Source organism: Micromys minutus, assembly GCF_963924665.1.
Source record: "Micromys minutus genome assembly, chromosome: 2".
Classification (NCBI taxonomy): Eukaryota; Metazoa; Chordata; class Mammalia; order Rodentia; family Muridae; genus Micromys; species Micromys minutus.
This window is the reverse complement of record NC_137971.1, coordinates 23,018,783-23,042,826: the sequence shown is the minus strand read 5'-3', so window position 1 is coordinate 23,042,826 and position 24,044 is coordinate 23,018,783. Positions and strand designations below refer to the sequence as shown.

At 43.4% G+C, this 24,044-nt stretch overlaps 1 protein-coding gene and 1 pseudogene across 2 annotated transcripts in view; both read left to right on the top strand.

Moving 5' to 3' along the window:
- Window positions 1-23,783, top strand: part of EXOC6 (exocyst complex component 6) — a 133,057-nt gene extending 109,274 nt beyond the window's left edge. Inside the window, exons 21-22 of the mRNA XM_080911470.1 lie at window positions 22,093-22,205; window positions 23,392-23,783. Of these exons, the coding sequence (XP_080767596.1) occupies window positions 22,093-22,205; window positions 23,392-23,524 (246 nt within the window). The 3' untranslated portion in view covers window positions 23,525-23,783. The remainder of the gene's footprint in view (window positions 1-22,092; window positions 22,206-23,391) is intronic.
- On the top strand, window positions 1,415-2,639 carry LOC308417889 (aspartate aminotransferase, mitochondrial-like; annotated as a pseudogene). Its single transcript has one exon. The product of its transcript is annotated as an aspartate aminotransferase, mitochondrial-like (transcript).
- Window positions 23,784-24,044: the final 261 nt, after the last annotated feature.

Below are 24,044 nucleotides of genomic sequence, written 5' to 3'. Positions count from 1 at the left end.
GTGTTCATAAAATGATCAGGATGATTTTATATTTTTCTCATTGTTAAGAAGAGTGTCTTACACCATTAAAAAGGGGAAAGAGTCTGAAGTGACTCTTTTGAGTGTAGTTACATATTTCTTTAAGACAGACTATCTAATAATGGCCAAATTTAGATCCTTAAACAAAACCAGAACTTCTAGAAAGAAGCAGTACTGCTATTTAAGGGGATCATAAATATGATGAAAAGGCAGTCGAACATTTTGAGAACTTACAGATGTTCTTTGCCCTGTTGGCTTCTTTTGCATGTTAACTTAGCTGCAGACACCTAAAGATGGAGCAAGAAGAGACAGAGCTTTGTTAGTGGACCTCTTTACCTATCCCAACTCCTCTTGCCATATGCCAGCAAGTAACCCTCCCATAACCCACAAAACCTCAGCAGGACATAGCCAGTGTCCACAGAGGCAGTGCAGGGCTCTTCCTCACTTTGCAGACTTGTGTCTTGTACATGTCAACAGTGGACATTGTTGTTGTTGTTGTTGTTTGTTTCAAGGCAGGGTTTTTCTCTGGAGCCTTAGCTGTTCTGGAATTTGCACTGTAGACCAGACTGGCCTTGAACTCACACTGCCTCTGTGTGCACCACCACTGCCAGGCCAGATTTTTCCTCTCTTGTAGTAAAAGTACAAGGCTGAGCTTCTCACCATGAAGACTAAGCGACTGTTGGCCACAGACACTGTTTATTTACATATTCATTCATCTACTTAAATTCCTGTTGTTGGTTTGAGGCTGTCTGGCTATGTGGTGTAGGCTGTACTGGAGCTTGATATGTAGCTTGTGCTAGCCTCAGCCTTGTAAGTGTTGAGATTACAGCCATGTGCCACCAGGCCAGAGGCTTCACTCAATGACCACTCTCTATCTTACTGCTTTACCCCCCAAAATAAATAAATTATACACACACACACACACACACACACACACACACACACACATATGTTTGTGAATTGCTATTGCTTTATTTTCTTTAACTTTGATCTCATGGAGAGAATTGGTTATAGGTTGGGTCCTGTCACTGAGTTCTTTGTGCCTTTGATCATGGGTCCTAAGCTGGAAACGGTGAGTTGCTTTTAGTAGGCTCACACAGATTTTTGTGTGTATCTTCTTTCTGAGCAGAAAGTATAACGTTTCCATTTCAGAAGAAACACGTTTGACTTAAACATTGTAACTAACCAGTACTCTAGTGTGGTGGTTCTCAACCTGCGGGTCACATGCCCTCTTAGTCAAACGACCTTTTTGACAGGGTCACACATACCAAATATCCTGCATATCAGATAGTTACACTATGATTCACAACAGTAACAAAATTACAGTTATAAAGGATCCATGAGACTTCCCCTGATCTCAGCTCTACCACCATCCTCTGCCATCTTGCTGCTCACCATGGCCCTCCTGCATTCTGGCCGCGTCCTCTCTGGGATGGCTGCTGCCTTTTACCCAGGCCTTGCAGCTGCAGCCTCTGCCAGAGCCAGCTCCTGGTGGACCCATGTAGAAATGGGACCTCCAGATCCCATCCTGGGGTTACGGAAGCCTTCAAGAGAGATACCAACAGCAAGAAGATGAACCTGGAAGTTGGTGCCTTCCGGGTTGATAACGGAAAGCCTTACGTGCTCCGCAGTGTCCGGAAGACAGAGGCCCAGATTGCTGCAAAAATTTTGGACAAAGAATACCTGCCCATTGGGGGACTGGCTGAATTTTGCAAGGCTTCTGCAGAACTGGCCCTGGGTGAGAACAATGAAGTATTGAAAAGTGACCGGTTTGTCATTGTGCAGACCATTTCCAGGCTGGAGCCTTAAGGGTCGGAGCCAGCTTTCTGCAAAGCTTTTTGTAAGTTCAGCCAAGATGTCTTTCTGCCCAGGCCGTCCTGGGGAAATCACACGCCTATCTTCAGGGATGCTGGCATGCAGCTCCAAAGTTACCGATACTATGATCCCAAGACACGCGGCTTTGATTTTTCTCTGGAGCCTTAGAAGACTTATCAAAAACCCCAGAGCAGAGTTCTCCTCCTGCGTGCCTGTGTTCACAACCCCACGGCCGTGGACCCTTGTCCAGAGCACTGGAAGGAAATAGCGTCCGTGGTGAAGAAAAAAAATCTCTTCGAATTCTTTGGCATGGCCCACGAAGGCTTTGCCAGTGGTAATGGGGATAAGGATGCCTGGGCCATAAGGCACTTCATTGATCAGGGCATCAATGTCTGCCTCTGCCAAGATGCCGAAGAAGCCAAAAGGGAGGAGTCACAGCTGAAGATCCTGATCCGTCCCTTGTATTCCTACCCACCTCTCAATAGGGCCCAGATCGCTGCAACCATCCTGACTTCTCCAGACTTGCAACAGCAATGGTTGCAAGAGGGGAGAGGCATGGCTGACCACATGGGCAACATGAGGACCCAGGTGGTCTCCAACCTAAAGAAAGAGAGCTCCTCCCACAACTGGCAGCACTTCATGGACCAGATTGGCATGTTCTGTTTCACCGGCCTGAAGCCTGAACAGGTGGAGCGCTGACCAAGGACTTCTCGGTCTACGTGACAAAGATGGCTGAATCTCTGTGGCGGGTCACCTCTGGCAATGTGGGTTACCTTGCCCATGCCATTCACCAGGTCACCAAGTAATTACCAGATGCAAAGGAACAGAGACCACTTTCCCGTCAGCCTTTGCTCTTGTGAGAGTCACACGCAGGGTGAGGGAGGGTGGGTGGCGGTGAGTAGAGCCTGTTTTCAACCATGGTTCATAACACTTGGCAACTGAATGTGTTCCTTGGGAAATAAAGGTAGGGCAGAGGATTCCACGGCTGGTATCTGGAACTTCGTCAGCTCTAAACCAAACTCTCCCTCACCCCTTTGTCTCCAGCTTTTCTGAAAGTTTACACACAAAAGAAAATCACAGCACCAAAATCCTGTCAGCCGTGGCATTAGAATAGGTCAGAAGCTTTACCTGAAGTCTCAGAAAGTAACAGGGGGTTTCCCTGTGGACCCCAGTAGAGCCTCTCATATTAGAGGCTGTAAGAAAAACGTAATTAGCTCTGTCATTCCCAGTTGTCCTTGAGTTTGTCCTCCTGGTGTGGAGCAAATGTGTCAGCAGATCACGTCACAGAGATCATGCTTTACAAAAACCAACAGGTCTGCTGCCGCGTCAGCAGGGACAGTAGACGATGTAGTGTCATGTCTGCCTGCCTCTTCCTGTCATTGCTGTTCTATAGACTAGTTTCATCCCGTTCTACTGCTTGTTGGCCGTTAACCTCATCCTGTTGGAGTTATCCAAGAACGGAGAGCATAGGTTTGCTGCTCAGGCCAGAGCCTCCTCTCCCAGCAAAGAGAGTGGGACCCTGCCCATGACGTCAGTGACTGCTTCATTGATTGATTGGCTCCTACTGGGATGGGGCCTCTGCCCAGCTCTTCCTTCATCCTGGCTGCGCAGCCTGTCTCTTCACATGAGGCAGACGTGCAGGGTAGGATCAGGAGATGTCCTGGGGTTTGTGTGCTGCCGGCCCTTGGGAAAGATAACCACCCTCTGCTCTCATCATGTAGGTTTCTCTGTTACAATAAAATTACTATAGACCCCCCCCCAAAAAAAAGGATCAGTGAAACAATCTATGGTGAGAACTATATTGAAGGGTCTCAGCATTAGGAAGATTGAGCACTCCTGCTCTAGGGGCACTAAGATCTGGCCACTGTTTAAGTGCTGGGAACCCTGCAGTGACTGAGATGGGCAGATGTTCTCATAGCTTCTGCTGCTTTCAGAGTTACATCTTAGGAGGGGCTTTAGATGGAAAGTCAGAGAGCTTCCTGATGGTGTGAGGAAAACCGGACATGTCCATGTCGTGGTGACAGGAGGTGAAATGGCAGCTCAGACGCATTGATCGGAACTCTTTCAGGAAGTGGCCTTTGAGCAGGTGCCTGAAAGAACTGGGAAGATGAGCGGATGGAGAATGTGCGGAGCAGCTTAAGGTGTGCCAAAGGACAGAGCAGTGGTAATGGCTGTGGTGGGTGTGTAACGAGCCAGATGATGCAGGAAGGTCACCAGCACAGACTGTCCGTGCAGGACCTTAGGGGTTAGGATAGCAAGTGTGGTGGGGAGTTAGCCAGGAGCTTGAGTGGGTGTCCTGTTCTAGTTGATACTTGGAGAGATTACTCTGATTAGGAGAGCAGATGTTTAAAAAGACAAAGTTATTTGGTATATTCTCAGATTCAGGTGATTGAGGTGGTGTTGTGTATTGATAATGTGATTGACACAAAGATGTCATCATATAGACTCAGAATTTTTATATTTTAAGTATTGCATCTAGTTGAGTTAGTCTTAAACAACTGGTTTGCTTTTATCTCAGGAATCCTGTATTTTCTAATTAACTCTGTTCTGTGCTAGAAAGCATGGGTGTGCAGTTCAGCATTATTCGAACTCTGTGCACCCCTCTCTCCCACCTCACTCATTCACTTCCCCTGAGTTTTCTTGGTTACTACACTTGTCACAGGAATCCTAAAATGTTTGCAGTCGGAAGCACTACATGTAGATGGAGTCTCTTTCCCTGCTTACTAAATAAATCTTTCTTGATTTCTTCAAATAGCCAAGCAGTCAGGGAGCACAGGAGGTAGTAGACATGAGCTGGAAACAGTGTGTGTGTGTGTGTGTGTGTGTGTGTGTGTGTGTGTGTGTGTGTGTATATGTGTGTGTGTGTGTGTGTGTGTGTGTGTGTGTGTGTGTGTGTGTGACCTCAGCACTTGAAAGGCAGACTGGAAGGTTGTGAGTTTGAGGCCAGCCTGGGATGTCCTCTCAGGTTCTGCTTCAACAAAGTCGGTACCAAAGAAGGCAGTGTTTTCCTGGCTAAAGGATGGAAGAGTGTGAATAAGGAGCTACAGGCTGTGGGAATCAGAACACGGCTGAAGGACAGCGGACACTACCTTGGGAAACAGTTCCCTGCACCGTGTCAGAAGTTCGCTCCAACAGGAAAGGTTATATGGTTTCCTTCTGGGAGAGATGTCTTTCCTGACATGGTTGTCATTGCTAAAGTTAGTGATTTGTGGGACACTTAGAGAGGCCATCAGTTGATTGAGTGACCAGCTGCCATCATCCTGTACCTCGCACTTTTCATCAGAACAGTGGCAGGCTGGTGGCTCTGCTGAAAATAATGAGCAGTTCTTTGGACCGAACCTTTCCTTCCACCAGTGCTTGAGAAAGGAGGCCCTTCGTTCGTTTACCCCTCTTGCCCACTCTCTTCTACCTCCCTATGCACAGACCACACCCCAAACAACCTCAGGCCACAAAGTCTAGAAAAGACCTTTTGTTAGTCACCAAGGGAAAACAGGGGACCCCTGCAACTTTGTAAGATTCAAATTGCATTTGACTAGAGCAACCCTGGAATCTGTCTTGGGACATGAACAAATCTTGGAAGTTATGAAGGAAGTATTTGGCCAGAATTCTCGCCATGGAGACTGGGTGTCTGCCAAGATATTACTTTGAAATTTCTGCCTTCTGTTTCTAGTCTTAAGGCACCATAACATACCATTCTTTTGCCACTAGTCTATTTTATTCTTTTATGAAGAAGTCACTTTTAAATAACAATTATTTCCACTATAATTAAACAAATCTCCTTTTGTTTGCATTATTTTTGTTACTATATTGTGTATACACCCTGCTTGCTCAAACTTGCCCACATAATTCCTCCACAGGAACTCTATTTAGGAGTTTCAAAGTCTTGGACTTCTTAAAGTATTAATGAGATTTGCCAAAGTTGTAGTATCCGAACATTTGACTTGACACAGCAGCAGGACAATAAGCTTGTCCACACAGCTCCTCCGGCAGGCTTTTTCTCCTTTAGACAATTCTAAATTCATCTGAAGTGCCAGAGACTTAAAGGAAGATGTATTGTGGTTTACTCCTGAATATAACAAGACCAGGCATCTCAGAGCGTTTACCTTAAGGTCCAGAGATGAGAAAAGTATGCTGCCCTTTGGGAACGCTTAGATTACGAAGGATTAGTCTGAACCTAAATGGCTTTTACCTTTCTCTTCTTTGTGCTCCACTGCCGTAACTGTAGGCCATGGTTTGTGTTTGAATATGCAGGTGACTTGTGCTCAGACCTTCAGTTATTAATAACATCTTGGACTCAGGTTTTTAAAAGTTATTTTAAGAATTAAGTTTAAGCTGCTTTATGGTGTGGGAAATTATTATTTAAAATGAAGCATATATTTTTCTCTTCCTCTGCCGAAGGCTTTGTACACACTAGACCTATGCTTTACCACATAACTACATCTCCAGCCTAGTTTCTCATTTTAAAATAATTACATACCCATAAGAAGTTACAGGTAGGTTTCCAGTGCACTTCACCTGGCTTTCCCGGGGCTAGCTACGGTGTGATTATCAAGACCGGGGCAGGGTTTAAAACTTACCAAACAAACCTCATTCTGCCTTCTCTGCAGCCTGTCAGAGACACTAGCTTGTGTCCTTCCAAACCGTTTGTAGTTCACACATATACGTGAGTTCACTTAAGTTCATGCACACGATCATGCTTTGAGATATGAGCTCACTGTATGTAGTCCAAACTGACCGTGGGTGTGATCTTCCTACCCCAGCCTCCTGAGTGTTGGGATTACAGCCATGTGCTGCCAAACCAGGTTTAGTCATTTTCTTTTCTGGCAGAGTGCTAGAAATATAATAATATTTATATAATAATAAAAATAATAGCTAAAATTTTAATGCAACATGCAGTTGTTTTATGTTGATAAATAGGCACCATCTTGATTCACTGTGATTTAGTCATGCTGTTCTATAGTATGACCACATCATAACTTATTAAAGCATGTGTCCATATTGTTAGATGTCATAGGATCTCAAGATGTTCTCTAAGTAACACCACAGATAATATCCTTATATAGTGAGCAGTTGTGGTTATTTTAGTAGGCACTTAGAATATTTCTATATACTGTAAAAAGTATGCTAATTATTTTTAAAGGGTTGCTCAGTATATGACAAGAAAATTAACAGGTATGTCAAAAATCGTGCACCATGTAAATATATAGTTGGGCAGTCATAGACCATTTCCTTATTTATGATGTAAGCATTATCACTATTGTTTGGTTGGTTGGTTTTGTTTTGTTGTTGTGGTGGTGGGGAACAGCGCTCTAGGGATCAAATACAGGCATGCTAGGCAAGCACTTTACTACCGAACTACATTCCCTAGCTGGCTTGATTGATTTTTAGGTAGATTTTCGACATGCCTCTATAGACTGACAGTTATAAGGCAGTGTATAAAATATAGTGTCGGATGTAAATGTTTTAAGATCAGCAGCATCCTTACTAACTTTTCCACGGAAAGAAATAGGCTAAAGTTCCAAGAATAGTCTGCCACAGTAAAAGGTAGAAATACCCTGGACTTAGATGAATATTATACATGCTGTTATAATTAAATATTAACCCAGTAGTCACAGTATTGAACAAGACTTTTTTTTTGGGGGGGGGGCTTCTTGAGACAGGGTTTTTCTGTCCTGGAACTCACTTTATACACCAGGCTAAGATAAGAGATTCATCTGCCTCTGCCTCCCAAGTGCTAAGATTAAAAGCACCACTAACACCCTGTAGGAAACTCTTAGAAATGAATTCACTTTGGGGCCAAAATTCCTAGTATCCATTTATAAGTACTTTCTATTGAGATGGCCACTGTCTTCACGTTTGGACGTCTCAGAGAGCTGTTCAGACTCTGCTAGCATTTTGTTTTGCTTGAAACAGGATCTTACTCTATAGCCCTGGCTGGCCTGGAACTTGATTTGAAGACCAGGCTGGTCTCAAACTCCCAGAGATCTGCCTGCCTCTGCCTCCCAAGCAGTGCTGGGATCAAAGGAGTGTACCACTATTCCAGGCCCATTGCTGGCACTTGAAAAGAATGTGTCCTTGTCGTCTGCCCTGGTGGTGTGAGTGTGTATGAGTGTGGGGGGGGAACGGGGGGAGAGAGAGAACATGCATTGTGAAAGAGCTTTTGATTAATGATGTTCAGGGAGTGGGACAAGGACAGGCTGACCTCAAACTCAGCAATCCTCTTGCCTCAGCACATTCAGATGCACACACTTTGGAAACTCTCGCTGCAGCCTTTTGCTTTCTCTGTGGGATGTGGTTGGACAATGCCTTTTCAGGCGCTCATTTCCTGTGCGTTCTCACATTTGCTGATTGAAATCGCTGATTACTCCGTGGAAGCGATTTCTCTCCCAACTCCGGTTATCCACTCCTTTTTGCATCCTGATCTTTTTCTTGTTTCATTATCATTGTGTGTAGTATACATTATTTAAATAAATAGTATATATTATTTCATTTTATCTCTGTAGTGCTCTTGCCATCTGAAATTCCCCATTCTGATGGAAAATGGCGCTAGCCTTCAGCAATTTGGTGGAAAGATTTCTTCTCCTCTTCGGATTATTGTGGGCACCCTCGGTGCAGAGTGCCTGCCTTCACTGGATTCATAGTTCTTCCTCCGCCCCTCCTGAACCTCTGTCCCTCACTGTTGCCAGCAGTCCCTCCCTCACTGTGAACTTTTGCAGTGACTGTTTATTCTCATCTACCTTTCTCTTCATTCTCAGGCGAAAGCCATTTTTATCAAGTTCATTGCGTTCCCAGAAAGTGCAACTTGGTACCTCTCCTGTGTTTGAGTTTGAGGCCGGCCTGGTCTACAGAGTAAATTTCAGGGAGGCCAGGGCTGTACAGAGAAACTCTGTCTAGAAAACAAAATCAAACAAAACAAAAACAAATGAATGAACAACAACAAAATGGACCACACTAGAAACACAGGTGGACATGTCTTTGTCTTTCCTTGATGTCACAATTCATTGAGTAAATTCAAACGCCATGTCAGTTTGATTGGGTGTAATTTACCAGGTAGTCTCAGTTTCCACGGATAGTAGCTGCAAGTGCAGGATCTTTATTCCAGTCTTAATCACTAACATAAACTCAGGTCACACCTCTGCTTTTGCCTCCCAAGTGCTGGGATTAATGATGTGACCACCACTGCTTGGTGTGCAGTACACTCTGAACAGTACCCAAGCTCAGTGTATAGTGTGGGGAATCACATAAGAAGTATCCAGTGGTCCTTTTCGGGTGTGTGTGTGTGTGTGTGTGTGTGTGTACACGTGTGTGATGACTGCTGTGGGTAGATAAGATAGTAACACGCCTGTGTGAAGAGCTGCTGCATACACACAGAGCTGGGCTTTAGGATCGTGAGGTTCAGTTGAGCTGCGGAGTTGAAGCACAGGTAGGGTGAGGTCGTAGAAGTAAAGACCGTGACGGTTGGATGGATGGATAATTAGAGTGGGATAAATTGGCAGTCTGGGACACTCCACCTTCCACACACAGTTTGGGTTCTCTACCTCTCGGTCACACGGATGGTCAGATGACAGGTCAGAGGGCTTCTCTCTATCAGTGTTAGCTGCTCTCTCCTTGCCAAAGGATTCTAGGTGAGGCTGTTGTACCATTTGTTGATCTAGTATGTTCTAGAAGTTTCCCAGCCTGCTTTTTTTTTTTAAATACATGAATTTAATGTGTTCTTGTGTGTATACATTCCCAGTCTCCTTTGATCAGTTCATAGGCAGAATCATTTTATCTTCTGAAATACACTGTATTCACCAGACTGACCATTCCTTGTGGGCTGTGCTGAACAGGTGTGAGTGTCTACGTATGCAGCAAGGTGTGTGAGTCACCCTTCTACTTGTACTCAAAGTGAAGTTAAATGTAGTCACCCAGAAAGTTCCTGCTTGCTGCTATGCCTTGTAGAAAGATGTAGAGCAGGATACAGTCTCCCCTCTACAGTCCCATCCAAGATACTCACCAGGTCTTCTGTCCAGCGAGCGGCGTGCACTCATCATGCGGTGCTGGCACTGACGTGTGTGTGGCTGTCCCAGTGCATTATCATTTTCTTGAATGCAAAGACTGGGTAATAACAGTGTCAAAAGTACTGCTTGTCATGTCCCATTATTACAGAAGAGGAAGTTGAGATCAAGTTGTAGCTCTTTGAAATGGTTAATTCAAAATGCAGGGTGCCTTGTTTCTTACAACTTGGAGGGGATAGGAGCTTAATAAAACGTAAGCCTCGGTAGACAGTATTGATGTTTATTATAAAATGTATCCATATTTGTGAGAATAGATGTCATTTATTTATTTATTTATTAATGTTTTTTGAGACTGGGTTTCTCTGTGCTACCCCTGTGGCTTATGTTGTGTTTTATTTTGATGCACACACCCCACCCCAACCGAAATTTTCACTACAAATAACATAAGACAGTCACTTCAATGACACTTCTCCTTTAGAAAAAGAAGGGGAGGAGCTGGGGGCCAGGGGACTGTGCCAGGAAGCTCGGTAAGGTTGAGCAGGTTGGAAACCCCGGAACCCAGAGGGGTCACCTGCTTCCAACAAGGGCCCTGTCACATGACCGTACTCCCTACATAAGAACTAGGTCACGTAGATCGGAACAGAGTTCTCCAAGCTAATGAGGTATCTTAAAAGACCTGAGGGTTAGCCAATAAGATTCCCTTCCCGGACATTTCTTCCAGTATTAATGTCTGGTTCACCCTGAGAAGTTGATGTGCATCCGTCATGATGAACAGTCGTGACCGTAAGCATAAGCAAGAACTGTCTCTTTCACAAGAACCCCCACGGGAGCGTGGAGGGAGGGTACACACTGCCTTACGTTTCCCACAGAAGGCCGTGGCTAAGCTGCAGTTCTCTGACAGTTCTCCGACACACCCCCAGCCGTGGAGCTCCTCAGCCCTCAGACACAACCCCCCAAGACCTAGCAGTGTCTGGATGTCTAAGAATATGGGAACCCCTGCTCCATGCTCCTCGTCACAGGCCGGTAGGCCCCAGACTCTTCTGCGCAGTTTCTCCTCATGACTGGATGCTCAGGAGTCAGGGAACCCCAGCTTTAGTCTCCCACACCCAAGGCTGCATCTCCCACCCACTGAGCAGTGTATCTTTCCATTGAGCCCAGCAGTCTACAATGGCCGTAAGGTAAATGTGGTCTAGCATCTCTGCCCGCATTACCAACACCCCAATGGCAGGGCGAAACGCAGAACCACATCTTGGTAGACAATATTGATGTTTAGTATAGAATGTTTCCACATTTGTGAGAATAAACGTCACATTTAATTATGAATTTTTTTTCAAAGCAGAGTTTCTCTGTGTAGCCCTGGGTGTTCTGGAATTTGCCCTGTAGATCAGGCTGGCCTTGAACTCACAGAGGCAGAGCTGCCTGCCTCTGCCTCCTAGTACTGGGATTAAAAGTGTGCGCCACCACCACCCAGCAAAACCCTAGGCATTATTTTATTCAAGTGAAATATCAGAGTGTTACTTGTAAGGGGACAGAGACACAGCTACGTGGTGTCACCCTCAGCAGCCTAAGAAGTTCCTCAGACCAAACTGGGATTCATGGCTTTGGTGTAGAGGAGAATTTCAGGATATCCAGTATGATCGAGCAGAGTTAAGGTTATATCAAAGGCATTTTTATAGTTAATATAAATGTGAGGGTTAGGAGTGACAGAAGCACCGAGAAAGAAAGACATGTCCAAGTATGGTATAGGCTTCCCAGAGGACATTAGAAGGAAGGAAGATGCACTGGGAAGAGAGTTGCTGACAATTGTCCTGATATTAGCCATATACCATTTACATCTCAAGTTAAATGTCAAAAAGTTGCTAAGAAATCCTCTCAATAGGCAAGATTCTGAGGTGGCCATGGTTACTGTCAGACTTATAATCTGATAGGAAGCCACTGGACTTGCACAGGGACCACGGGGTCACACATCTTCTAAAGGCCTTTCTAGAGGAAATCCTAGAATATTGTATGCTTATAACTGTGGAGAGAGAAACCTTGTGCTGGGATCTTGTTTCTCTGTTGGCTAAGGGGCTCCTTTCTGCTTCTCATGTCCCCTAATTTCCCTCTTTCCGTTTTGCTTCAAGACAAGTAAGTAGGGTTTTATTAGGTAAGAAAATGGAGGGGTTGGTTTTCTAAAGATGTCTCTAGTTTCTAACATTCCAGTGCACCACAATTAAATATAAGATACTTCAAAATTATTCTTTAAAATGTGCCGGCTTGTTTTAAGCTGTCGTTTTCATCAGGTCTTTCCTCAAATCACTGTCTCTTAATACTTCCAGATTCTTGCCAAGAAGTTTCATTTTAACATTTTATGAAAAATTTCAGCCAATCTGTAAAATACTTAGAAGTTTCAACTTCCTACTCTCATCTTCCTCTCCTTCTTTCTCTCCCTCTCCCTCCCTTTCTCTCTTTCTCCTGTTCTTTGTTCTCATCTTAATTATCATGAACCAGGCTTCACCTCCTCGGCTATGTTGAAGGCACTGGGCCAGGCATTGTTTCTGTTCTTACAAAGTGACTAGGGCTTGATTTTTTTTCCTGATGGCCTAGTGTGAGCTGTTTATGCAAGGTATCAATGGGGACAATTATCCTAATAGGATGACACAGCCTATTAAGCTTAGAACGTCCCGATTTCCTGTTTAGGTTATCTGGAGGTCAGATGCAGGTTCCTTCTCCCACTCCAGTCTTCAGAGTAGAGTGTGGTAGGACTTGGATCCCAATCCACTGATCATTTATCCTCCCAGGAAGATAAGTTGCTCCCTTGCTACTGTTTATCATTTTATAGCTACAGCCTTAGTAAGAGTGTGATGCCAGTAGCTGCTTCCTAACAGTGTGTCTTCAAGTACACGTCACAATGTTGCAGTAGTGGGTCTTCAGGTACATTTGTCACAATATTGCAGTTGTCACTTAACCTCTCTGGATTCTGTTACTAAGCACTGAGGCCCAACATAAGCCTTGGCTACATGCTGTGAACCCCTGCCATAGTGGTTTGCTGTCTGCCTTTTCACACCTCTGTTTAATTATGCTCCGGGGTATAGAAAGACATTTCTCTTTAAAACAGATTAAGCAGCAAGTGTTCTGACATGTTTTTCTAGCAAATTATTATACCTGACAAAAGATAATTACATATACAGTCAGATCTGGAGGTAAATGGTTAATTAAGGTGCCTTTTAGATTAAAAAAAATAAATACATACTTTAATTGCTTGAGTAAAGATAATAAAATCTATTAGAGGAAGAAATGGCTGAGAATAAAGGCCCTCTTAAATTTAAAACAGTAGCATATTGATTTGTGTGTGTGCCCACCACTGTGCTTTCTGTTAGATGGGTACCATAAAGTGCCCACTTTGGGGCTGGAGAGCACTGACTGCTCCTCCAGAGGTCCTGAGTTCAATTCCCAGCGACCACACGGTGGCTCACAACCATCTGTAAGTGTCTGAAAACAGATACAGTGTACTCACATGTATAAAATAAATAAATAAATACATCTTTAAAAGGACAAACAGCAACAAAAAGCGCTCACTTTGCTATGGTCTGTTGTGCTGCCTTTGCTAGTCCCGTTCACTTTGCACTGGACCCCAAGGCGAATGGCAAAGGCTGGCGCGTGCAGGCAGGAGTAGAGATGGGCAGTCTGAGCTTGGCCTTTTTGCCAAGGAGCATGATCATACAAGGGTTAGAACCGGAGTCTCCCACAGTAGAGGTGCACCCTCTTCTTTGTAAAGCTGTTGGGTTTGTTTTACTTAATTTCATCTGCTGTAAACACCTTCAGTTCCATTGTGTTTGTTTTTGTTTTGTTTTCCGTTTTTTTTTTTTTTTTTTTTTTTTTTTTTTTTTTTCATTTTGAGACATGGTCTCTTAGCCCAGGCTTGTCTCAAAGTTGCTGTGCAGCTGAGGGTGGCCTTGGCCTCCTTGTCCCTTCCTCATCTACCTCCCCTGGACTGGGATTATAGGCATGTGCCACCATGCCTTAGCTCTAAGTTCCATTTTAAATAAGGAAATGACAAGATGCCATTTAGACACTTCCGTGTCTAACGTATTTAGTTTTAATTTCAATTTAGTTTAATCCCTTAAGCCAGAACTAGCACTCATATGACAAATTATAAATCTTATTAGACTTACTAACATTTTAGAGTTACACATATACGGCTAATTTTACTGGAGATTAAATTAACCCAGGTATTAGGTTCCTCACATTTTCTTGTACTTTATTTTAAATCGCAGTCATTATCTCATGTGGGAAGTGAGGTTTTACTGGGACGCCCACTCAGTCTCTCTTGGAGGAAAAACTGGTTGTCTCCACCCCTTCTCCACCTTAGCAGTCACACTAGGAAGAAGCCAGGTCTTCAGCGTAGACATCCTTGGGCACAGAGAGGCAGGCAGTTTTCCACTCAGCTAATCTAGATTTTCATCTTTTACTGCTTGATTTCTCCCAAACTGAGTTCACACGAGTCTATCATATTTCTTCAGTACTGTAATGAAGCAAAATGACTCATCAGAAAAAATAAATAAATAAAAACAAAAACTCAGGTCTCATAAGCTTCTCTCAGGGGTTCAAGGTTTAACCCCTTACTACTGGGAGCCTTCGAGTTTCGCCTGACTTACCTAAGAACAGCAGATGATGTAGTGAGTCCAGGCAGAAAATGGCCGAGGATGTTTATTCGGTGTGTTAGATGGTGCCATTATGGGCTTACGGAAGGAAATTTCAGAAGCAGAACTTTGATTTCAAAATGTTCTATACATCTGTGGTGCGTGTTAAACTATTACTTCCTGAAGCCCAGCTTTCAGAACAAGAGACATTACTGAAGCTTCACACGTATATTGACCTTTTTTAAATTTACTTTATTTATATGTGTACATTGTAATGTCTTCAGACACACCAGAAGAGGGCATCAGATCCCATTACAGATGGTTGTGAGCCACCATGTGGTTGCTGGGAATTGAACTCAGGACCTTTGGAAGAGCAGTCAGTGCTCTTAAACTGAGCCATCTCTCCAGCCCTATATTGACTTTTTAAATTAATATCTCTTTGTCCTTCCTCACCCTCCTGTGTGTGTGTGTGTGTGTGTGTGTGTGTGTGTGTGTGTGTGTAATATATCAACAACAGGCAGGAAGTAATAGATGCTACAATACGGTGACCCTTGGAAACATACTAATGAAAAAGCCAATCACAAGAGACCTTGTTGCAGGATTGCCATTCGGGCAGTGAGTGCTGCTAACTACGGGGGCTGGGCAGCTAACTCTAAAAATGGATTGGAATGGCGTCAGACCTTGTGAATGTACCGAAAACTATAGATTTTAAGTGAGTAAATTGTGCACCTCAAAACTATTTAATGTTTTGGTTTTTCAAGACAGGATCTCTCTGTGTAGCTCTGACTGCCCTGGAACGTATACTCTGTAGATCAGGCTGGTTTCAAATTCAGAGGTCCTTCTGCTCTGCCTCCCAAGTGTTGGGATTAAAGACACATACCACCCAGCTTCAAAACTACCATTTAAAACCTTTTTAATGATGTGACTTTAATTGTATGAAAGTTACTAAAAAAGCAAACGTTGTAAAATAGCTGTTATAAGTAGGAAGGTCACACAGGTAAGGCAAACTATGTGACTGCAGTATACATCCAGAGCTGGAAAAGGCAAGGCTGCCAGACAGGGCACAGACACCAAGCTGAACCGGAGTTAGTGTTGTGTTGTGGTAAATCTCCAACCCCAATAGGCCCGTGCAAAAGCATGCAGCTCAGTTACAGTATCTATAAGCTGCACACCTAGACTGAGCTGCACACCTAGACTGAGCAGGTCCACCCTACGCTACTCTGTTCCCCAGCTGAGATCCCTTGCTACCCACAGCTTCTCCTGGCCATGCGGTTCTCCTCCATCCTCCTTCCCTCTCCTCTCCCTCTGTCCCCCCTTTTCCCCCCTCTCTTTAAAACCTTCAGCCCCACCTTTCCCTTCCACTGCCCAATCACAGGCTCTGGCCTTTATTTGACCAGTTAAAATGGGGAGAAGGTTTACATGAGATCACCTGAGTTTGTGACCCACCCCTCTGGAAGCGGAAGCAGAATTAACATCAGAATACAAACAGTGCAGGGCAGCCCGGGACAGCTTGCTCTTGTGAGAGTGGAGAGGGCTGGCAGCGAACTCTGTTCCGTGATACGCTCCACCTGATTGTTTTCTGTGTATTAATTGGAAGAAAATTAATCTTAATAAATTAACATGCAAACTTACACTTTTCTGTCTGCTGCTGTAGCCATGGCAGCTGCAGGACTTGGGCAGATGTGAGGTTTATAAGTCTGATTGTGTTCACTGCTGATACTCGCCTCTTTCTCTGGAATTCCAAGCTCACCAGTGGCTGCTTAGCACTATATACAGCATAGCTTAGCACTGCAAATACTTTAAGGAAGGCCTGTTGTGAGGGCTGTGTGCTTTTTTAATCCCAACACTCAGGAGGCAGAAGCAGGCAGGTCTCTGAGTTTGAGGCCAGCCTGATCTACACAGAGTTCCAGGCCAGCCAAAGCCGGCCTGCCTCAAAATAAATAAAGGGGAAAGGAGGGGGGGTTAAATAACCAAAAAGAAGGAAGGGGAAAAAACCCCACATACTTGAAGAATACTTTGCTTCCACAGTGAAGTGACTCAAAGGCTTGTGAATGTGTGCAGCACACTGCATCCTGAGCTCAGCCCCACAGCGGGAGAGCAGAAGGCACTGGCTGAAAGCAGGCTTGGAAAACATTTGAAGAGAGAAGGCTTGGGTAAAGACAGCTTAAAGGCTGTGAACACTGGGTGACAAGAAAAGGAGGAAGCTAAAGGCAAACTGTTGATTTGCGTTTTAAACAGTTTCATAGTGTAGGTTCTAGGCTTGAACACCTGCCTCTCCCGCTCATGTGCTGGGATTACAGTGTCCACCACTGTGCGGGTTTTTCTGAGGTGCTGGGGCTTGAATCTAAGACCTCATGCATCCACCAGCAACCTACCAAATGAAGTACACCACTAGCCCTTTGTATGGGTTTTGACTAAGTTCAGTGTGGCTGTATCTAAAATTTTCTCCTAGGCTTCATCTGGAGTTTTCCTAATGTATTTTCACAGAAAGGGGGAAGTCTGGTGCTTTAGGAAGCAGATGGTGTTCATTTGATGCCGTTATCTAGAAGAGACAAGTATACTCAGGAAGAGCTCTCTTCTTCAATTCCCAGTAGCCAATTACTGGGGATTTGTTAGATGGGCAAGTGTCGGTCCTCAGCGTTGTCCTGGGCTTAGGACTTGCTGAAGTCTCTGAAGCGCCCTAGGAACCTTGAGTCAGCTTTGTGTCTTGAAGGCGAAGAAAAACCGATCTTCTGGTTTACTTTTGGATTTTGCAGAGCAACCCTGAGGTCCCAGGTGGATTTAGTGTTTGGAAAAGGGAACTTGGGGAACTAATGCTGCCTGAGCCCCCCAGGTCACTGTTCACATTTACAAAAGCAAACCTGGGGTCCCCAGTCTTCTCTCTTAACTCTTATTTATCTTCTGTCTTGGGTCACTGCCCCTGAGGTGCTTCAAAAGCAAAACCCAAAAGACTCAAAACAAAGAAACTAAACCAGATTCAAGGAAAATTGACCCGGCACCGTGGATTTGGTTTTACAAAGGCAAAGTGTCAGTCTGAAAAGCTCCACAGAATGGCTTTAAGTCTGCCTGCATTTACTGTGCTATTTGCACAGAGTGATCCACGGGTTTGAGATGCCAAGAATCTACAGATTCTGAACAGATCTTTAGGATGGGAAACTGTCAGCCAGCTGGAGCAGCAGGGAGGGACCCTCAGTGATTCTGAAGTGATTCAACTATTCCGAGCATATGAACGAGACCACCGTGCAACTCTTTCATTCCTTAAGCTGATCTCTTTGTTTGCCGGACACACAGGAAGCACTAAGGAAGTAAAACATGGAACGTACTTACAGAGAGTGGCAGGAATCCACTTGATGTGTTACAGTTGGTCTCGGAGGTAACTTTGAATCCTTACTGAAAGAGGGACGCTAATTTCAAGTGATCTTTGAGACAGGGTTGACATGGAACTAAAATGTGCTATTATTTTGCTCCTTGGTTTTATGTGATCCATACCGCGATTACTTCCCAAAAGACTTGAAGAAGCATTTTACTTGGCTATTGGAACAAACCCACTTACAGAACTTGATACTTACCCTCATTATCATATGTCTTACTTTATCCTTTAATAAGCATTTGCAGAGTTGCTTTTGGATAATGTGGTGATGTTTTGTTTTTGTTCATGCTACATCTTTGAACTCAGTGTATCCATGGTAACTAATAAATTCACCTTTTGAGACCATGACTTACTGTTTTCATCCCCATAGGACTAAAGGATTTTCTGTGATTACTGCAAATGTATTGTTTGTCCACTGATACCTGAAGGAAGCCAAACTTGAAATGGAGTGATATTTTCTGTAGTAGCGACTTTAATATAAAAAGTGCAGCATCCTGTGAAACCTGAATAGCTGAGAGAGAGAGAGAGAGAGAGAGAGAGAGAGAGAGAGAGAGAGAGAGAGAGAGAGAGAGAGAGAGAGTCAGTCCCCAAGGACAGGGAGTCCCCAAGACAATGGCAGGGTGTGAAGGCCTGAGTGGAACCCAGTGGAGTCTGGAATAAAGCCCTGGTATTGTGTTACCCTTTCATCTTTCATCTCAGTAGAGTTGTACTTTTAAAGGGCCAGGCATGGTGGGGCAAAATCTTTAACACCAACACTCAGGAAGCAGAGGTGGGTTGATCTTAGCCCAGCCTGATGTGCATAGCAAGTTTCGGTCCAGCCAAGGCTGCCCAGTGAGAAGATGTCTCAAAAGAACAAAACCAAAAAGATAAGAAGGACTTGGTGATTGTTGGGGATGGGTCATTGGTAAGCTGTTCAGAACAGGGCCTCGGTGTTTACACCCAGTGCTCTGATGAGACCTGTGGGAATCCACCCTCTGCCTGGGGGAGCGCATGGAGGGAAGTTAGTTGCCAGCACTGCCAAGATTTGTTTGTATTCACCCAGTCCAGCAGCCTTGTGGGACTGGAAAACCCTTGTGTACGGGGAGAGGAGAAATCTGAGTAATCGATCAGCATGCTTCCTACCCATGCTTCCTCTCTACTCATAGCCGTTGAGTTTTGAGACCTAAACAGTGACGTGGTACTCCACAGCACAGCCGTGTTCAGGACAGAGTGGCAGGCAAGAGAGCACCAGGCAGCTGTGGCTTCCATCGGTTTTACATGCTCAGCTGACAATAGCTTCCTCCTGTGTTAACAGCTCAATTACTAGGATTTGTGTGAATAATGTTTTTAAAAAATAATTTCTCTATGTTAGCATCAAGATACAACTTGTTTCCTTGTTGATTTCCCACCACATAACAATGTACATTCCTTGAGGAGAGGGACAGTGTCTAGTTTTTAAACTGTCTTCCGGTGCCTGATATGGAATACAGCAAGTTGTAGGTGGGCCATAAACGTTCATTGAATGACTAAGTAAATTTTATCTAGATAGTGGTTGTTGTGTTGAGTTTCTTAAACTTTAGTATGCAGGTGGATTCCATAAATATCTACAAATAACACATGATACATATTTTATAAAGTATTTAATGTGTTAATATGAAATGTATAGATTAGACTTTGGCAGGAACATTAAACGTTATGCTTCTTGTAATCTCTCGTGATTTGCACTGAGTATCTGCAAATGATGTCTGGTCATATATACAAATTATCAGCGAAGCATTTCTATTTAGGAAAGACTTTCTGTGTTGGAGAAGGATTGTGTGTCTTCACGGTTGGAGTTGGTTCAGTTGGTTCTTTCCCATCTGGAGGTGGTAGTTCAGCCTCAGAGAGAAAAAGCCTTATTTACAGATTCCTTCCTCTCCCATCTCCCAAAGGTCACTTGCTAGTGCCCTTTTGAAGAAAGGGATGTTTCAGTCAGGATAGAGTGGTTTCTTTCTGCAGACTGTACATAACCACATTCACCTGTGGAGTCACATAGATCAGAAAGAGGATTCTTCACCGTGAGACTGTCTTACAGCTGTGTAAAGACTGTTTGTCAATGAGTATATTTTAACATATATAAATGGTCTTTTGTTTGTTTGTGTCTTTTTGAGACAGGGTTTTTCTCTGTACCCCTGGTTGTCCTGGAACTCACTCTGTAGATCAGGCTGGCCTTGAACTCAGAGAACTGCCTGCCTCTGTCTTCCAAGTGCTGGGATTAAAAGCCTGCACCACCACCAGCTAGCTATAAATATTATTTTAAACTCTAACATTAATGAATGTCCACTGTAGATATTATAACAACGAAGAAAATAAATTATTTGTAACCCTATGATAAAAGTAACCATTCTAACATACTTAAATTTTCTTTCATTTATAGTGTTTTCTGTAACTAAGTAATATCATAACCATCTTCCTAAGCCATTTAAATTCTATGTAAATCATTTTGTTAAGCATGTGATAGTCACTGTAAAGTTCTACTGCACTGTTTTACCAGTTCTCACATACACACACACACACACACACACACACACACACACACACACACACGGCTTTTTTCTTGTGATAGTTCTGGGCATTGAACCTAGACCTCATGCACTCTAGGCACACGTTTCTTGATATTGAATGGCTTTAATTTTGTCTGTAACCTAATAAAATGCTGGAGATTACTATCTCTGTGCATAACTTTTTGTCCACCTTTATTATTTTTTTCTATAATTCCTTTCCTGTAAGTATGATTACCCATTCAAGTAGAATGGTCGTTTTGGTTCTGAAACCTGTTGCAGAACAATAGTCTGTCAATCCCATCACCACCATCTGAGTATAAGAAGTTAATGCTCCTTGGGGAAATACAGGAAAATATGTTACCAAACAATAATAAACTATGAACATATTCTCTTTACATTTCTAGATAGTATCCTTTTTATAGAGTTTCTCTAACAGTGTTTTAACTTCTGCTATGGCCTAGAATGCTTTCTGTTTTGAAAATAAACACAGTGACAATTCATCATTAATATTTTCATTATTGTGGGGGTAGAGAGAGGGCTCAGTGGCTGAGAGAATACCTTGTGTTACAAAGGACTTGGATCCAGTTCCCAGCACCCACATTGAAGCTTGTCATCTTTTTGGGCACCAGGCACACATGTGATGCTCAGGCACACATACAGGCCAAACACTCTTACACATAAAATGATAAAAGCACATTTCCACCCTCTACACCGGTTTGTCTGGATAGCAGTTGCAAACTGATGGAGAAAAATAAGAGCCAAAGTTTCCCCCTTGCCTTCCCAAGAAAAGTTGTTTCTTCCTGATCTTTCTTTGGGTGGCTTTAATCACCTTAAAAGTTTTTATTCTGTTTAGAGTGACAGGCTCCACACACATCCTGTGAGTAAATATTAAAACCAACAGAACCCTTATTTATCACGGTTTTTTTAAAGAGTATAAAAACTCAGGAGATAGTAAGTAAAGCATCGGGCTTCCTGCAGGAGCTCAGGTTCGGAGGATAGGAAGTTGGCTTTAAATGGCTTAAAGGGTTAGGGCTTAAAGGTGGGTAAGGACTTTGATGCTTTTGGTTGGCCTCGCATGGCTTTTAAAAGATTATAACAATATTTGACGATAATTCTAAGTGGAGTTTATAAAGCAAATAGTGAGTTCTGAGACAGTACGGAAAACAGATGTCTTTTGTTGTTGTTGTTTGTTTATACAAAATGATTGGCTAGAGTTAATAGGCGGAATCCTGAAGGCCAGGTTTCATCCTGATTCTGAGCTCTGTCACCCAGGAGGAGAACCCAGGGGAGGCTGTGTAATGCACTTAATTGAGATTAACTGAGCTTGTGTTTGAAATGACTTTAGGAAAGTCTGGCTGCAAATAGCTTCTTTGAAAGGTAAACATAGCTCTAAGAACTCCAATTCCGTATGCAGGCGCACGAGCCTTACCTGTAGCCTGAACACCAGAAGTGTACAAAGACAAAGCAGGAGCCGATGTGATTTCCAGATGGTTTCATTACAGTTGTGTGAAGATGCCATAAATTGTTAGAACAGCAACCCCTGACAATTCTAGCAATCCAGAATAAAAAATAATAATAATAATGAATACCATTTGGGTTGTGAAAGACACTAGTTATATTCTTAAAATGAATTTCATTATTTTTTTTTCGTAAAAAGGAAAGTAAGGTAGAAATGAACCAAGAAGCATATTTTTGATTTATGTAAGTGAATGTCCCAAATCCGACATGATTTCCATCCTCTTCCTCAGCTCCTTGACTTGTTTATGGTTTGGGATTGGTCTACTTACCTAGCTGATTACGGGCAGCCAGCTTCCAAGTACCTCCGTGTGAACCCGCACTCCGCCCTGACTCTTTTGGAGAAGTGAGTATATTCTCAAAATGATGTTTTTGTTTCTATTTTGGATAGCACTTTACACAAGTTTTGAGGCTCAGTTAAGCCAGATGTGATGGCATGTGCCAATAATGCCATCCCTGAGGCAGGAGGATCCTGAGCTTGAGGGAGCTGATGCTGCAGTGGGTGAAAACAAGGAGGAGGGAAGGAGGCAGTTCAGTGTCTTCTGATGAGCAGAAGACACCTTCCTTTCTTTCCTTTTAGAATCCTTTTGATTATATATGTGAGGAAAAGGTTTTCCTAGTATAGCCTGAAAATCTCAAGCTCAGTTTGCTTTATAAATGTGTTAATGGGAACCTGGAATGGAATGCTTTGTGCTAGGTCCTGAGTTCATCCCCCCTGCTGGAGAGAAAAGGGTTTATTTGGGGAGATACAGGAGTTGGAGCTACTTAAAAATAAAATAAAATAGTGCCAAGAAATAGAATGTTTGCTTCCGTGGTGTCTAAGTCTTAAACTCTCTGCAGGTGGAGCAGTAGGTGATTTAAAAATTAGACTGAAAAATGAAACTATGGCACAGCTAAACAGTTGCTCCCTCCTTTTTTCTCATTATGTAGCAAACTTTCTCTTCACTCAGTTGTATTTTGTTTAAAGTGTAACTGTTAAAGTGTACAGTTTTATGTTAATGTTATATGTTGTTTTTCCAGATTTCAGAATATTTGATTAGAACAGATACAAGAAGCTATACACAATTTATGTAAATGTATTTTATATCGTCATGAAATACTACTGAGGCAAAAACCATGACATTTAAAATCTCCTACTAGCATTTCCACTGCCACACAGTCCTGCTGCGAGTGAGCACTATGCCCATGAAGGGCATCCTGGCAGACCCCGTGCCAGTGCAGGCTCCTCACTTTCTGTCTCTGAGTCTCTGTAGCGCTACATTTGGTAGTACTTACTGATTTCAAGCACAGAGTTGGTGGTGAATAATTCAGAGCATGCTGAAAGAAAGGAAGGAAAGATGGAAGGAAGGAAGGAAGAAAGGAAGGAAGGAAGGAAGGAAGGAAAGAATGAAGGAAGGAAAGATGGAAGGAAGGAAGGAAAGATGGAAGGAAGGAAAGAAAAATGGAAGGAAGGAAGGAAGGAAAGATGGAAGGAAGGGATCCTAGCGGCAGCAGTTTTCTTTTCCTAAGCATCCATGTTTGTTTGTTTGTAGGATGAAGGACAGCAATAAGAAGAATAACATATTCGCCCAGTTCCGGAAGAACGACCGGGACAGACAGAAGCTGATAGAAACAGTGGTGAAGCAGCTCAGGGGCTTGGTGACTGGTATGTCCCAGCACACATAGACAAGACCCGTGCCTGAGTGCTTCTCTGTGGCCGGCAGTGGTCATGAGACAATAACTTGTTTACAGAAGCCGAAAACTGTAGGACAGGAAAGACACCGATGAGGGCTTAAAGAAGGAATGGCGGCAAATGTCATTTGTATGGATTTTTCAACAACCGAATACTATTTTATATATAAAAAAAGTAACACTACGGCTTTTTTCAATTTTAGAAGAAAAGTCAAAAGTGTAATATATAAACCCAATAAACTGTGTATGAAACTGATTGCAAATATTAGAAAAACATGTCTCCGCCTGCCTTTTTTCTCCTGTTTAACCTTGAAGGAGTTTCTGTTGTGTAGGCTGTAGTTTGGGATGTGTCCGCTGCTCACGAGGAAACGCTCTGTGTCATTGCTGGACTTCTAGCTTTTATTTTCACCTCAGTGTGACTTCCACGGCCCTGAAGCCAGGCTCAGCTCACCAGGACAGTACAGTATTTGTCCTACTTAGGCTTCATCACTCTGAAAATGAAGAAGAGGGTTTG